At 37.9% G+C, this 13,750-nt stretch overlaps 1 protein-coding gene across 1 annotated transcript; it reads right to left on the bottom strand.

Annotated features, from left to right (window-relative positions):
• Positions 1 to 398: 398 nt before the first annotated feature.
• On the bottom strand, positions 399 to 1,205 carry LOC107615839 (uncharacterized). Its single transcript, XM_016317861.1, has one exon. The coding sequence runs from the start codon at positions 1,203 to 1,205 to the stop codon at positions 399 to 401; it is 807 nt and encodes a 268-aa protein (XP_016173347.1).
• Positions 1,206 to 13,750: the final 12,545 nt, after the last annotated feature.

The following is a 13,750-nucleotide window of genomic DNA, read 5'->3' as shown; positions in this document are numbered from 1 at the left end:
GCCATTCCTCCTTTCTTGGGTACAACTTGGACAGGACTCACCCAAGGGCTATCTAAGATGGGATAGATAATCCCTACCTCCCACAATTTAGTAACTTCTTTCTGCACTACTTCCTTCATTGCCGGATTCAGTCGCCTTTGTGGTTGCACCACTGGTTTGGCATCATCTTCGAGCCTGATCTTGTGCATGCATCTGGTTAGACTATTCCCTTTAAGTCACTTATGGTCCAGTCGGGAGCTGTTTTGTGTGTCTTCAGCACCTGAATCAGTGCTTCTTCCTCTTGTGGCTTCAAGGAAGAGCTTATGATCATAGGGTAAGTGTCTCCTTCTCCTAGAAACACATATTTCAAGGATGATGGAACTGGCTTGGGCTCGTGTTTGGGAGGTCCATCCTCCGCTTTAGGGGCTTCTAAGGTCTCCTCCTACTCTTCTGATGCCTCTCTCTGGGCTGGTATCTTCAAGGATATTATTCAGCTCCTCCTCGAGGCTCTCAACTGTATGTACCTCTTCCATCAGGGAATCGATGATATCAATCCTCATGCATTCCTCTGGGGTATCAGGGTATTGCATGGCCTTGGTGACATTCAGTATGAACTCGTCCTCATTGACTCTCAAGGTCACTTTCCCTTTTTTCACATAAATGAGAGTTCTTCCTGTTGCCAGAAAAGGCCTATCTAGAATAATGGACACATCCTTGTGTTCTTCAATTTCCAGGACTATGAAATATGTAGGGAATGCAAATGGTCGAACTTTCACAATCATGTCTTCAATCACTCCTAATGGAATCTTGGCCGAACCGTCAGCCAACTGCAGGCATATACGAGTGGGCTTAACTTCTCGGATTAGACAAAGTTTCTTTAATAGTGAGGAAGGTATTAAGTTGATGTTTGCCCTAAGATCACATAGAGCCTTCCTTATGCAGGTGTCTCCAAGGCTGCAAGGTATCATGAAGCTTCCAGGGTCCTGAAGCTTTTCTGGTAGGTTCCTCTGGATGACTACATTGCACTCTTCAGTAAGGAAGACTGTCTCTACTTCCCTCCAGTCCTTCTTGTGGCTTAATATGTCCTTCATAAACTTTGCATAGGAGGGTATTTTTTCAAGGACTTCTGCAAAAGGAATCTTAATCTCCAGTGTCTTGAGGCAATCTGCAAACCAGGCAAATTGTTTATCCTTTTCTAATTCCCGGAGTTTCTGAGGGAATGGCATCTTGGTCCTATACTCAAGTGTTTTGAGTGGTACAGGTTGAGTGTCTATGGTGCCTGAGGGAGGATTACCAGCTTGCCTAGGAGGGGTGTTCCCTGAACTTGCACATGCCTAGCCTCCCCCATCTGGGCGTTCAACGCCCATGCTGGCCCTTTCCTGGCATTGAACCCAGCACTGCCCCCTTCTGGGCATTGGACGCCTTTGTTGACCCCTGCTGGGCATTGAATGCCAGGGTTCTCCCCCTCTGGGCGTTCAGCGCCCTTTGTAGTGTCTTGGGAGGCTGTGTTGCCACCTTCTGACGTTTTCTCTTTCCCCTGCTTTTTACTGTTCTGAGATTGGGTATTCAGTGTCCTTTCACTCCTTAATTGGATGGCTTGGCACTCTTCTTTTATCCGTTTGGACAAGTGTTGTTTATCCTGGTTCAATCGTGCCTCTATATTCCTAATGGGGGAATGGGTTTCTTGCAACACCTCTTACAAACTTAGCAATTGTTGTGTGAGGGAGTATAGCTACTGGGTCAATGATTCACTCTGTTTTGGAGGGTCTGATTTAATGTACACTGCCTTGACCTCTCTGTTCATTGCAGTCTCACCAGATGAGTATAGATGCTGGTTGCTGGCGATTGTCTTAATGATTTCTTGAGCTTCTTTGATTGTCTTTCTCTTGTGGATTGAACCTCCTGCAGAATGATCTAGGGACATCTTAGCCCTGTCTAAGAGTCCGTAATAAAAAATGTCCAGTTTTACCCATTCTAAAAACATTTCCTTGGGGCATCTTTGTAGCATCATTCTGTACCTCCCCCAAGTATCATGAAGAGACTCATTCTCTTTTTGTCTGAAGTCTTGAATGTCTAGCCTGAGCTGGGTTAGCTTCTTTGGAAAGTATTGGTTGAAGAACTTGTCTACTAGCTTATCCCATGTGTTCAAGCTCGATTGGAGTTGGGTATCCAACCACCTCTTTGCTTGGCCTTTTACAACAAATGGGAAGAGCAGCAGCCTGTAGACATCCTAGTATACTCCTTCGGCTCGCACTGTGTCAGAAATCTGCAGGAAGTTTGCAAGGAATTCTGTGAGTTCTTCTTGTGGAAGTCCATGATACTGGCAGTTTTGCTGCACTAAAGTGATCAACTGTGGGTTGAGCTCAAAATTGGCTACTCCAATAGGTGGTATAAAAATACTCCTTCCATATAAGTCAAGAGTGGGGGCAGTATAAGACCCTAAAGTTCTTCTTGGTTGTGTATTCTGATCTCAAGTGGATTCATAGTGAATTTTTCCTGTTCCTGCCTACACCAACAAAGAGCAAAGCAAAGAAAATGTAGGGGTCTCTATGTCAAAGTATATAGAGCTCCCCGTGAGATGTTCTAAAGAGAGGTTTTTTTTAAAAATTCGAAAATAAAAAAAATAGAAAAATAATAATTAAAATTTTCAAAAATTAAAAAAAAAAGTCAATAAAAGATTTTGAATTTCAAAAATTGGAAAGAAAAAGTCAAGAGAAAGAAACAAGATAAAATAAGATTTGAAAATTTAAAGATTTTAAAGTTCAAATTTAAAAGAAAGAAAAACAAACGAAATACTAAACTTTTCAAAATTTGAATTTAAAGATAAGATAAGTTTTAAACAAAATTAAAAAATTTTAAAATTCAAATTTTAAAAGAAAGCAAAACTAACAAGATACTAAAACTTAAAATTTTAAATTTGAAATAAGATAAGATAACAAAATTTTGAAAATCAAAGAAAAAGATAAGATAAAGAATTTAAAGATAGAAAAGATAAACAAGAAAAACAAGATTACTAATCAAGACACCAAACTTTTAAAATTAAAATAAGATAAAACAAATAACTAACTAACAAGATTTGAAAATAAAATAAAAAACTTGATTTTGAAAATTTTTGAAATTTAAAATGAAAGAGTCAATCAAAGATTTTAAAATTTAAATTTGGAAAGAAAAAGTCAAACAAGATAATAAGATATGATTTTAAAACTTTAAGACAAAAGATTTGATTTTTGAAAAATTTTGAAATTAAAAAGAGAAAGTCAAAGAAAGATTTTGAAATTCAAATTTGAAAGAAAGGAAAGCTAACCAAATACTAAACTTTTAAAATTTAAATTTAAAAAGAAAGATAAGATAACAAAATTTTAAAATTAAAGAAAAAGATAAGATAAAGATTAAAGATGAAAATATAAACAAGAAAATTAAATTAAATGAAAAGATACCAATGGGACACCAAACTTAAAACTTTTGTATTTAAACAACAATAATTTTGAAAAATTAAAATAAAAAACACTAAAGGACACTAAACTTAAAAATTTTGAAATTAAATGGCACAAATTTCAAAAATAGAGAGAGAAAAACACTAAAAGACACCAAATTTAAAAATTTTGAAATCAAACAAGAAAAAATACAAAGAAAAATTTGAACACAAAGAAAGACAACAAGAACAATTTTTAAAGATTCAATTAAAAAATAAAAACCAAAAGACACCAAACTTAAGATCTGAAACAAAATTTGAAATAAAGAAAAAGATGATTAAGATGAATTTTTTAAAACCTCTAAGATGATAAACAAAGATGGTTTGAAAATTTTAATAAGAAACACAATTAAAAGAAAGCAGTAAAAAGTACCGGATCTATCGAACAAGACAACCGGTAGTTTGTCAATCACGAACAATCCCCAACAACGACGCCAAAAACTTGGTGTGTAAAATTTGAAACTCGCACAGCTAAATCGGTAAGTGCACCGGGTCGTCCAAGTAATACCTCAGGTGAGTAAGGATTGATCCCACGAGGATTGTCGAATTGAGCAAGCAATGGTTCTCTTGCAAATCTTAGTCAGGCGAATAGAAAAGAGTGGTTGTTGTAGAAACGCATGAAACAAAATAAGAATGAAGGCAATACAAACTTGATGTAGAAACAATGATAAGAACGCAGTTAAGGCCTCGGAGATGCATGTTCTTACGGATTAATACTCTTTACTGACTACTTTAACAATTAGTGATCCATTCAATGCCAAGGCTGTAAGTGATTAAAGCCAAGGTCAGTGGTCATTAATTTCCTCTGATCCATATCAAACGCCACACCAATGGTCAATTGATCTGAATGAGGGTGAAGCTCACACAATTCAATCTCTGATGATCCTACACAAAACGCTATAGACAAGGTCGGATCTTCCAGATCGGAGAATGAAGCTCTATGATTCTAGCCTTAGCACCACAAAAATTTCAATTATCCATGACTAACAGGATCTTATGTCACATATCCCAATTAGCCCAGATACTCTATTGGAATCTGTTATGCATTCTCAAGTTGCAGCTCAATACTATCTCGCCAAGGACTCGCAATAACTCATGTAGAATAAGGGGTCATGCGCCAGTTCCACCCCAGATTCATAAGGATAAAGAACGAAAATGCATCATAGAATGAAATCAAACATATATTAAAGTAGAAAAGTAATGATATTAATCCATAGGAATGAGCAGAGTTCCTATCCTTAACTTAAGAGGTTTAGCCGCTAATAATGTACAAAATACTATGAAAAACGTATAAAGTGTCAAAAGTCCTCTAACAAGGGTGATCCTTGTTCTATATATACTGATAACTAGACCTAATAAGGTATTAATAATAATTAAAAATTACAAAATGAAATAAACTAAGCTAGAGGTGCAAAAATCCACTTTTGGGACCACTTGGTGAGTGTTTGGGTTGAGCTTGGGGTCCAACTTGAAGGAGTGGGTGTTGAATGCCCACTAGGGGGTAAATATGCTGCCTTGAGCCACTTGTTGGCATTGAACGCTGGGTTTGGGCGTTCAACGCTGGCTTTAGTCCCTCATGGGTGTTGAACGCCAGAAAGGGGGTAAGTTGGGCATTCAATCCAAAGAAAAGTATAGACCATTATATATTGCTGAAAAACCCTAGAAGTTAGCTTTCCAACGCTTTTGAGAGCGCGTCAATTGAACCTCTGTAGCTCTAGAAATGCTCATTTGAATGCATGGAGGTCAGGTTCTGACAACATCTACACTCGTTTCTTCGCCTCTGAATCAGACTTTGCCAAAACTTGCTAATTTCACCCAAAAATCACCTAAAATCATAAGAAAAATACAAAAGCTAAAAGTAGTATCCAAAAAGTAAATTTTGCACTAAAACCTACAAAAACATAATAAAACTTAACAAAGGATACTAAAAACACTAAGAAAATAGCATAAAAAAGCATATAAAATATCTGCTCATTAGAGCCGGCTTTTTTTGGCCGACCTTGTAAAGGGAAGCGGCCGACTTCGTTAAAAAGTGTCCATTTTTTCAAAAGCATGATAACTTCCATGTAGTGCCTCCAGAAGAACTCATTAATGTCACTTCACCTTGGCCATTTGCAAAATAGAGCTTAGGTATCCTCGGTCCATTTTCACAAGCCCTTGGACAAGTAAAGTACCTCATAGTAGGTATTAATTATTTCACTAAGTGGATCGAGGCAGAATCTTTGGCAACCATCATAGCTCAAAGAATTCGAAAGTTCTTCTATAAGAACATTATCACCTAGTTTGGAGTTCCATATTCCATCACCACAGACAATGAAACTCAGTTCACTGACTCAGCCTTTAGAAGCCCGGTGGCCAACATCAAGATTAAGCACCAGTTCACATCGGTAGAATATTCTCAAGCCAATGGACAAGCCAAAGCTACAAACAAAGTTGTGTTGGCCGGGTTAAAACACCGACTACGAGATGCAAAGGGAGCATGGACAGACGAGCTTCCTCAAGTCTTGTGGGCATATCGGACAACTCCCCACTCAACAATTGGGGAATCACCTTTCCAACTTGCTTATGGCATAAAAGCCATGATTCTTGTAGAGATCATTGAATAATCTCCAAGGATTAGATTCTATGATAAAGTGATCAATGTCCAAGCACAAAAGGAAGAATTCGACCTCCTCCCAGAAGTCTGAGAACAAGCTTGGATAAAAAAGGAAGCACTAAAGCAAATGATGGCCTTAAGATATAATAAGAAAGTCATCAGGAATTCTACAAAAAGTACTTCCCCAATTCGGTCAGGACAGCTAAGGAACTTGAATTGTTTCAACTGAAGCAAGGTCAAATATCTGTAGCTGAATACACAAATAAGTTTGAAAAATTATGTCGATTTTCCAATATTTGTCAGGGTGCTCCTGGAGACTTTGAGGAATAGAAGTGCATCAAATATGAAGGAGGACTCTGAAGTGATATACTGAGTTCAGTGGGCTTGATGGAGATAAGAGTTTTCTCAAACTTGGTGAACAAGAGCAAGGTCACAAAAGAATGTTTAAAGAAGGATGCTATAGAAAGGAATGATAGCCGGAAATTTCACCGAAGGGAACATAATCAAAACTTTGCACCAAGGGGCCAAGAATTCAAGAGAAAGGGAAAACAGTCAGCGGTTGCTTCAGATGATTCAAGTTGTCAGAGATGCGGAAGCTATCACTCGAATAGGGCGTGTCATTTTGGCTCAGGCTTATACTATATGTAAGAACCGCAACTAATCAACCGGTTAATGAAGTGATTAATATTGCCCAAATTAGATTCCGAAATGTTAGAGTGAGAATTTGAGGATTTAAAGGTGATTTTTGGACTCAGTAGGTCTTTCTGAGTGAGAAAATGTACTTTCTGCAAAAAACCGTGAAAAACTGTGAACCGACAGTTGAACCGGTTGAACCGGTTCAAGTCTGCCTGGTACTGCACGAGAAAAAGTGAAAACCATCAAAAACCTTAGAAAACATTAGGAATGGAAAACTGGACGTTAATTTTAAAGGATTGGCCCGAAGTTAGGCCAAACGGGCTAAAAACGCTAACAGGTTGGACCGGGCCCAAGTTGGGCCCAAGCCCAACATATAAAAGGCTCAATTAATGAACCCATGCAGCCACAACACAACTAAACACACCCACACAACAAAAATAGAAAGGGGAGAAGGGGAGGAAGAAACACTATTCACCCTCTTCTTCTCTAGCTCATATCTTGAGCTACGGAGCTCCGATCGCCGCACCGTTTGCGGCTACGCGTTCCTTGTGAAGAGCTCTACAAAATCCATACAAAAAACTGGGGAGGTAACTACGAAATCCTATCTATTCTTATCTCCAAAATTTTGGTTCTTAGGGATTGTGATTAAGTGAGTTTTTGTGATTTTGGATGTTTAGGTTTGGTCTAATCCTTGTTTAGTCTTGGATTTTTGCTATCAAATCTATTGGAAAAGATAAGAGCCATTAAACCCTTGTGGAATTTCAAGTTGACAAACCCTAGGTTGAATTATTATGAATTATGTGTGTTATAGCTTGAAGTGGTGAGAAATTGAACTTGTTGGAGCTTATTGGTGATTGTTGGTGGCTTGGATTGTGTTGGAAAAGCCTAGCTTGTGCTCAACTTTGGTTTAAGGGTATATTGGGAATTGGCCAAGGTATAGTTTCGGTTTCCTATATGTAGTATATAATATTCATGGACACTTAGGCTAGTAACCTATAGGATAGGTTTGGATTTATGTGGTTGGTTGATGTTGTATGCTGAAATGATATTGGTAATCCTAGAAGGTAAATTGTGTTGTAAATGGGGGTTTGGTATTGATCTAGTTGGATGTGGCTTGTGAATTTGGTAAATTTGCGTATATGTAAAATTTGGGTAAAAAGGGAATTTTGGTGAACTTTGTTCGATCATAACTTTTTCCTCGGTTTTTGAAAATGGATTGAAACTTATCTAGAATTAAAGATCTTTGAAAACCCTTTAAATCGATATAAAGTTTGTAAAAATTGGAATTTTGTAGAGAAAGTTATGATCATTTAAAGTTGATGTTAAAAATATGAAATTTTGCTAAGTTGCAGAATTTTAGGATTTCTGATGCGTGCACCCGCACAGCCTTGTGCACACGCACAACCCTGTGAAAATCATATTCTGTGCGGACGCACCCACCTATGGGCACGCACAGGCAGGGAAGTGCCTACTGGTTGCAGCGGTAGCACAGCTAGTGCGCGCACACATCAATGGAGAATTGCGACCTATGCGGACGCACACACCCCTGTGCGCACGCACAGGTCGGGAAGGGGAGTCTGTTGGGGACGCTAGCACACCCTGTGCGAGTGAACAGACCTTGTGGATTTCAGTATCTGTTCGTACGCACACACCCCTATGCGCACGCATACTTTTAAAACCTCTTGGGCGTGCGCACGCAGACACCCCTGTGCGGCCGCACACGCCCTGTTTCTCAAATTTTATATGTTTTCAACTATTCCACCTTTCTAACAAGGTTGTAAGCTTCTATAATACTATTTTAAGACTTTTGGGCTTGGTTTTGAGTATTAGAACATGGGATATAACCTAAGGGTTTTAGTAAATAATTTTAAGACAAATTAAAAAATGGAGGCCTAGGTTTCTGGCGTGCTGAGGATGGTTTGACGTTATGTGAAGGATGATTGATATAGGAGATGAGAAATTGTGAAATGTTGATGTTCGGAAACTGAATTGCGGATTGACGGTGGTTGAGTGGAGTCGTGGACTCTGAATGAGATTGATGGATCCACTTTATACTGAAAATATTTTCTGAAAACCACTGTACCATTGTTTTATATTGAGATTATGAGACGCTATGCACCCGGCAGGGACGGCGGTTGGATCCCGCCTGTTGAGGTAGTGGCGGCGGCGTAAAGGCGGTGGTTCATCCCGCTCGCGTTGAGATGTGAGGTCTGTGGCAAGAGTATCCCGCTCGCATGCCTTCAGATCTATAGAGCGTGCAGGCGCCAGTACCTAGACAGTGATCCGAGCACTATATCTCGGGGGTTCCCATATGAGAATTCCGAAGGGCGACATCTCCATGGAGATGTTTTGGGTTGACAGTTGAACCAACAATGTGATATCACAGCCAGTAGGACAGGCATTCACATATGCATTTTCTATCTGTTTGTATGCTTTGTCTACTTGTAATGGCTTGCCTAATTGAATAACATGCTTACTTGCTATCTGAATTATTTGCCTTATATGCTTCTACTTGTGTTTTACTTGCGTTGTATATTATCTGTGCTTTCTACTGGGATTGAGGAGGTTCGGAAGGCGGTGGCAATGGGATCGCATGGAGGATCGGTTGGTGAAGGCTGTGGGACAGCAGTGTTTGGTTAGAGTAGAAATCCCCTAAGATAGATTACCTGGTTTATTTATGTTAAGGTTTATATTATGTTTATTTGTTTTAGTATGCTTAAGTTGAATCTTGTGATGGATATGGAGCTTAGGATTACCTTTGGTATCCCGAGGTCTTATATCCTACATCACTGGGCACTGTTACCATACTGAGAACCTCCGGTTCTCATACCATATATCTGTTGTATTTTTTAGATGCAGGTCGCAACCCACCTCGGTGAGTTACTTTGGATGGTGACAGAAGCAAAGGATCTTGGATTCTTTGGAGACTTTTTAGTTTATTTTGTTTATACATCTCTCCTTTTGTATTTTGTTTTGCCTAGAGGCTTGTATTTGAGAGAACAAAACTTGTATAAGCTGTTTTTAAACTGTCTGGTTCTGTATATCTGTATATGGCTAGCCGGCTTAAACTCCATGAGTCGTGGCTAGTTTCCTATGATATTATATACTTATCTCTTATTATATCTCATCTGTTTCTTGTATCTTAAGATAGCAGCTTCGTTAGTACGTTTTGCGCTTTTGAAACCCAGTTTTGAGCTATATCTTTTATCGGGCTTCTAGATTATACTATTCTTTCTATAAATATGTTATGTACGAGCTTAGATCGTTGTAATCTCTAATTAACGTTTGCTTTACGGCGCGAGGTAAGGCTTAGGCTAATTAGAGTGTTACACTATAAGTGCGGTCGGCGTGGGAATATGTCCTGGAACTGTCCACATAAGGAGACTCAGGATGCCAGACAGTCCTAACAAGGTGGAGATAACTGTTAAATTGGTAGTTAAATCCTAAATTGCCTTATATAACGTTGAAACATTACATTTATGCATAGTTAAATTGGAAATGATGGAATAGTACTAATGTGTCAAAACTTAAGACTGAACCTAGATTGTGCCGTATGGTGTAATACTGTTCGAGCGTGCAAAGCTTATGGGAGTTAGTGGGTGAAGTAGAGCGAATGATCGAACTCTTAGGGACAAATAAAATCTGAATGATGCAGCAGGTGTAAGTTGAATGAGGAAGTTATATACTTTCAACAAGTTACTTCAACAGCTAGAGTCAGTGAGCAATCAAAACTAAGGAATCAAAATCAAGATGTATGAAACCGTTTGAAGTATTAAGACAGATTAAGGGCCAGTGAGATATCAGACACCTTTTCTGCTGTATCTCTTGAACTTGCACGACATACCCACATTCCACAATGCTGGCAATATACCTCTGAGGTAAACCATGTTTTATGGTCTGAGTTAATTTAAAAATCAAGATGGGGATTTAACATATTGAGAAACTTTGGTTGAGGTTGGCAATACCAGTGTTAAGTGACTAGGCAGAAAAGTAGCGTTGTTAATAAAGGCTGCTTGGAATCAGCCTGAGATTGTTGAATGCACTTGTGAACTTGAACCCGAAGTGAGAAGAGACTACCTACACATCTTTTCAAGTAACTGGATCTAAATTTTGAGGGCAAAATTCTTATTTAGGTGGGTAGGATTTAAAACCCACAAAATTAATAAGTAATTAGCCAATAAATTAATAATTAATTAAAGAAATTAGAAAATGAAATTTTATAGTTAAATGAGGTAGAAAAAATAAAATACGAATTTTGACACTAGTTTTAAAAAATTTGGCCTAAGATTGGGCCAAACAGGCTAAACCGGTTGGACCAGGCCCATATTGGGCCCAAGGCCCAACATATATATTGACCCAACTTAAGCAATCAGCCACTCAACCCCTCCCTTTTTGGTGAAACACGCTAAGCTTCAATGGAGGAACACCAAACCCTAACTTAATTTCACTTCCAACTTCAAATCCTCATAACTTTCAATTCGGATTTCCGATTGATGAGCCGTTTGTATCAACGTGTCGGGCTCGTCGAGCTCTTCAATTCTATTTAAACAAAACTGTAAGTAACTTGCGTTTTCCTAGATCTATTTCTGTCGGTATGTTAAATTTGGGTTTAGAGTTTGAGGAACTCAATTCCTTGATGATTTTCAAGTTTTCAGGGTTCACTAGCCTTAATTCCTTATGGGTATTGCTCAAGAATTAGTGGGTGAAGGTAAGAGCCTTAAACCTTTTGTTAATTAGTAAATTAGTAAGCTTGAATGTTGATTATAGTGATATGTTGTGGGATTAGATTGAATATTGTTTATTTGGAATACATTGATGATGTTGGGAGCTTGATTGTTAGACCTTTGGTGGCTGGAATCATTGAATATAGATTGGAGTCTTTGAAGCTTGAATTTTTGGTGGTTGTGAGCTTAGGAAAAATTGGCCAAGGTATGGTTTCGGTTTCTTGTATATAATATATAATGTCTCATGAAAACATAGGCTAGATGACCATATGATAGATTGAAGCATGTATGTATATTAAAAATTAGTAATCCTAATAAAAAGATTGATGATTGATGAGTTTGATTATGAATGTGAATTGTTGAAATGTTTGATGAATTATGGAGGGTGATTATGTTGAGTAATGAGGTTGATGGGAATGTGTGATATGTTGATGAATTATGATTATGTTGAATGATGATTGTGTTGGTGTTTGATGATGCTAATGTATTACGATGAATATATATATTGTTGATGTGTGTGTTGTGCTGAGAGTGTGGTTATGATGATGAGTTATTGAAGATTGGTTGAAAATTGATGTTAGAATTGATTAGAATAATAGATGGATCATATGTTGAATTGATTGAATTGGTAGAGTAGCTATGATATGGAAGTGGGTAAGTGTATGGTGGAGAATTGATGAAGTTTTGGTAAGAGTTTGAAAGGTTTGGAATGGAAAGTTTTGAAAGCTTTGAGGTTTAGCACTTTTATGAAAAATTTGATTTTTAATGAACTTTGGTGATACATAACTTAAGCCTTGAATTTTGAATTTTAATATCTCAAATTAAAGACAATTTCAAGAGCTTTAAAACGGTATAAGGTTTGTGAAAATCTGAATTTTGTAGAGGAAGTTATGGACGTCGGAAGTTAGGTGCAAAAATCTATTTTCTGCAAACTTAATATTTTCTGGAAACTGGCTTGGATGCGTACGCGATGCATGATAGGTGAGAATCGTTGTCGGTCTAGATTTTCTCTTGTAGAAATAAGAACTTCGTTGTAAGTATAGCTCCAAACCAACAAACAACTCTCGCATCAAATTAAATTTTAGTTTTGTCACAAGTACAAACCCCAATGAAAATTTAACCGAAGTATTTAAACCTCGGGTCGTCTCACAAGGAATTCCAATGAAGTGAATGGTTATGGGCTATGAAGGGACAAGGGGTTGATTGATAAAACGGCATGAATTTAAATGACAAGAAAAGTAAATCAAGCAACTCAAGAAAGCAATTAATAAAGAGAGACATTCATGGCAAGGGTTGAGAATATAGGATTTCTATCCTAGTCATACAATGATTAATTCGTCCTATTTAGTCGACTCCAACAAATGAAAGAATGTATCCTGTTATCTTCACATAGGGAGAATGTCAAACAAGATTAATCGATCATATCACAATAATAAACAAGAATTTATCTTATTACGTCATCCCCGACGATAGAGGAAAGTATCATGTTATCCTCATACTCGAAGAAAGTCTAATAAGACTAGCTAATCTTAATCCAAATGTCCTAATCAACTCACTAAGTGAATTAGCAAGAGATTAGAGTTAATGGAAACAATACTAGCTAACAACTCTAGATCACCAATCTAAATTGGGTATTCATGACTCAAGATTGCCTAATTACTCTTTCCAAGCCAAGAATGCTCAAGATCTACTCTAAAGTCCAACCAAGCATTTTTCCAAACACTTGGTGGGTGTACAAGGAAAGCATAATAAATGTGCAAGAATAATAAAATCTACCAACTACTAATTGCAAGGAAAGTAAAATCAACAACTCAAATCAACAATAAAAGAACATCAAACATCAAAATTTATTAAATATAAACGAAATCCAACACGAGCATTCATAAACATGAAAGAAGCATAAAAGTAAAATTATCATCACAAACTAAGAGAATGAAGGTGTAGAAGCAAGAATTCATAAAGGAAATAAGATGAAAACATGAAATTGGACCTAGATCTAAGATGGAAATATCCTAAGAACCCTAATTCTAGAGAGAAGAGGGAGCTTCTCTCTCTAGAAACTAAACTACATGATGCAAAATCTCCAAACAATTGCTCCCCCCTTTGCCCAAACTTGAATTCTGCATGAAATAGTCTTAGGAATCAGTTGGATTTGGGCCTGGGTAGCTCAGAAATTGCCCCCAGCATTTTGCCTTTAAGTGAATCACGTGCGAGCATCGACGCGTACACGTCATGTGCGCGTACGCATCGCCATGCAACGTCACTTCCACGCACGCACGCCCGGTACGCATGCGCGTCCATTGATGCACTCCCAATCCTTGTTTCCTCATGCATTCTTCACTT

The sequence above is a fragment of the Arachis ipaensis genome, chromosome B9, assembly GCF_059453495.1.
Source record: "Arachis ipaensis isolate K30076 ecotype BB chromosome B9, ASM5945349v1, whole genome shotgun sequence".
In the NCBI taxonomy this organism is placed as follows: domain Eukaryota; kingdom Viridiplantae; phylum Streptophyta; class Magnoliopsida; order Fabales; family Fabaceae; genus Arachis; species Arachis ipaensis.
This window is presented reverse-complemented; position numbering and strand designations above follow the sequence as displayed.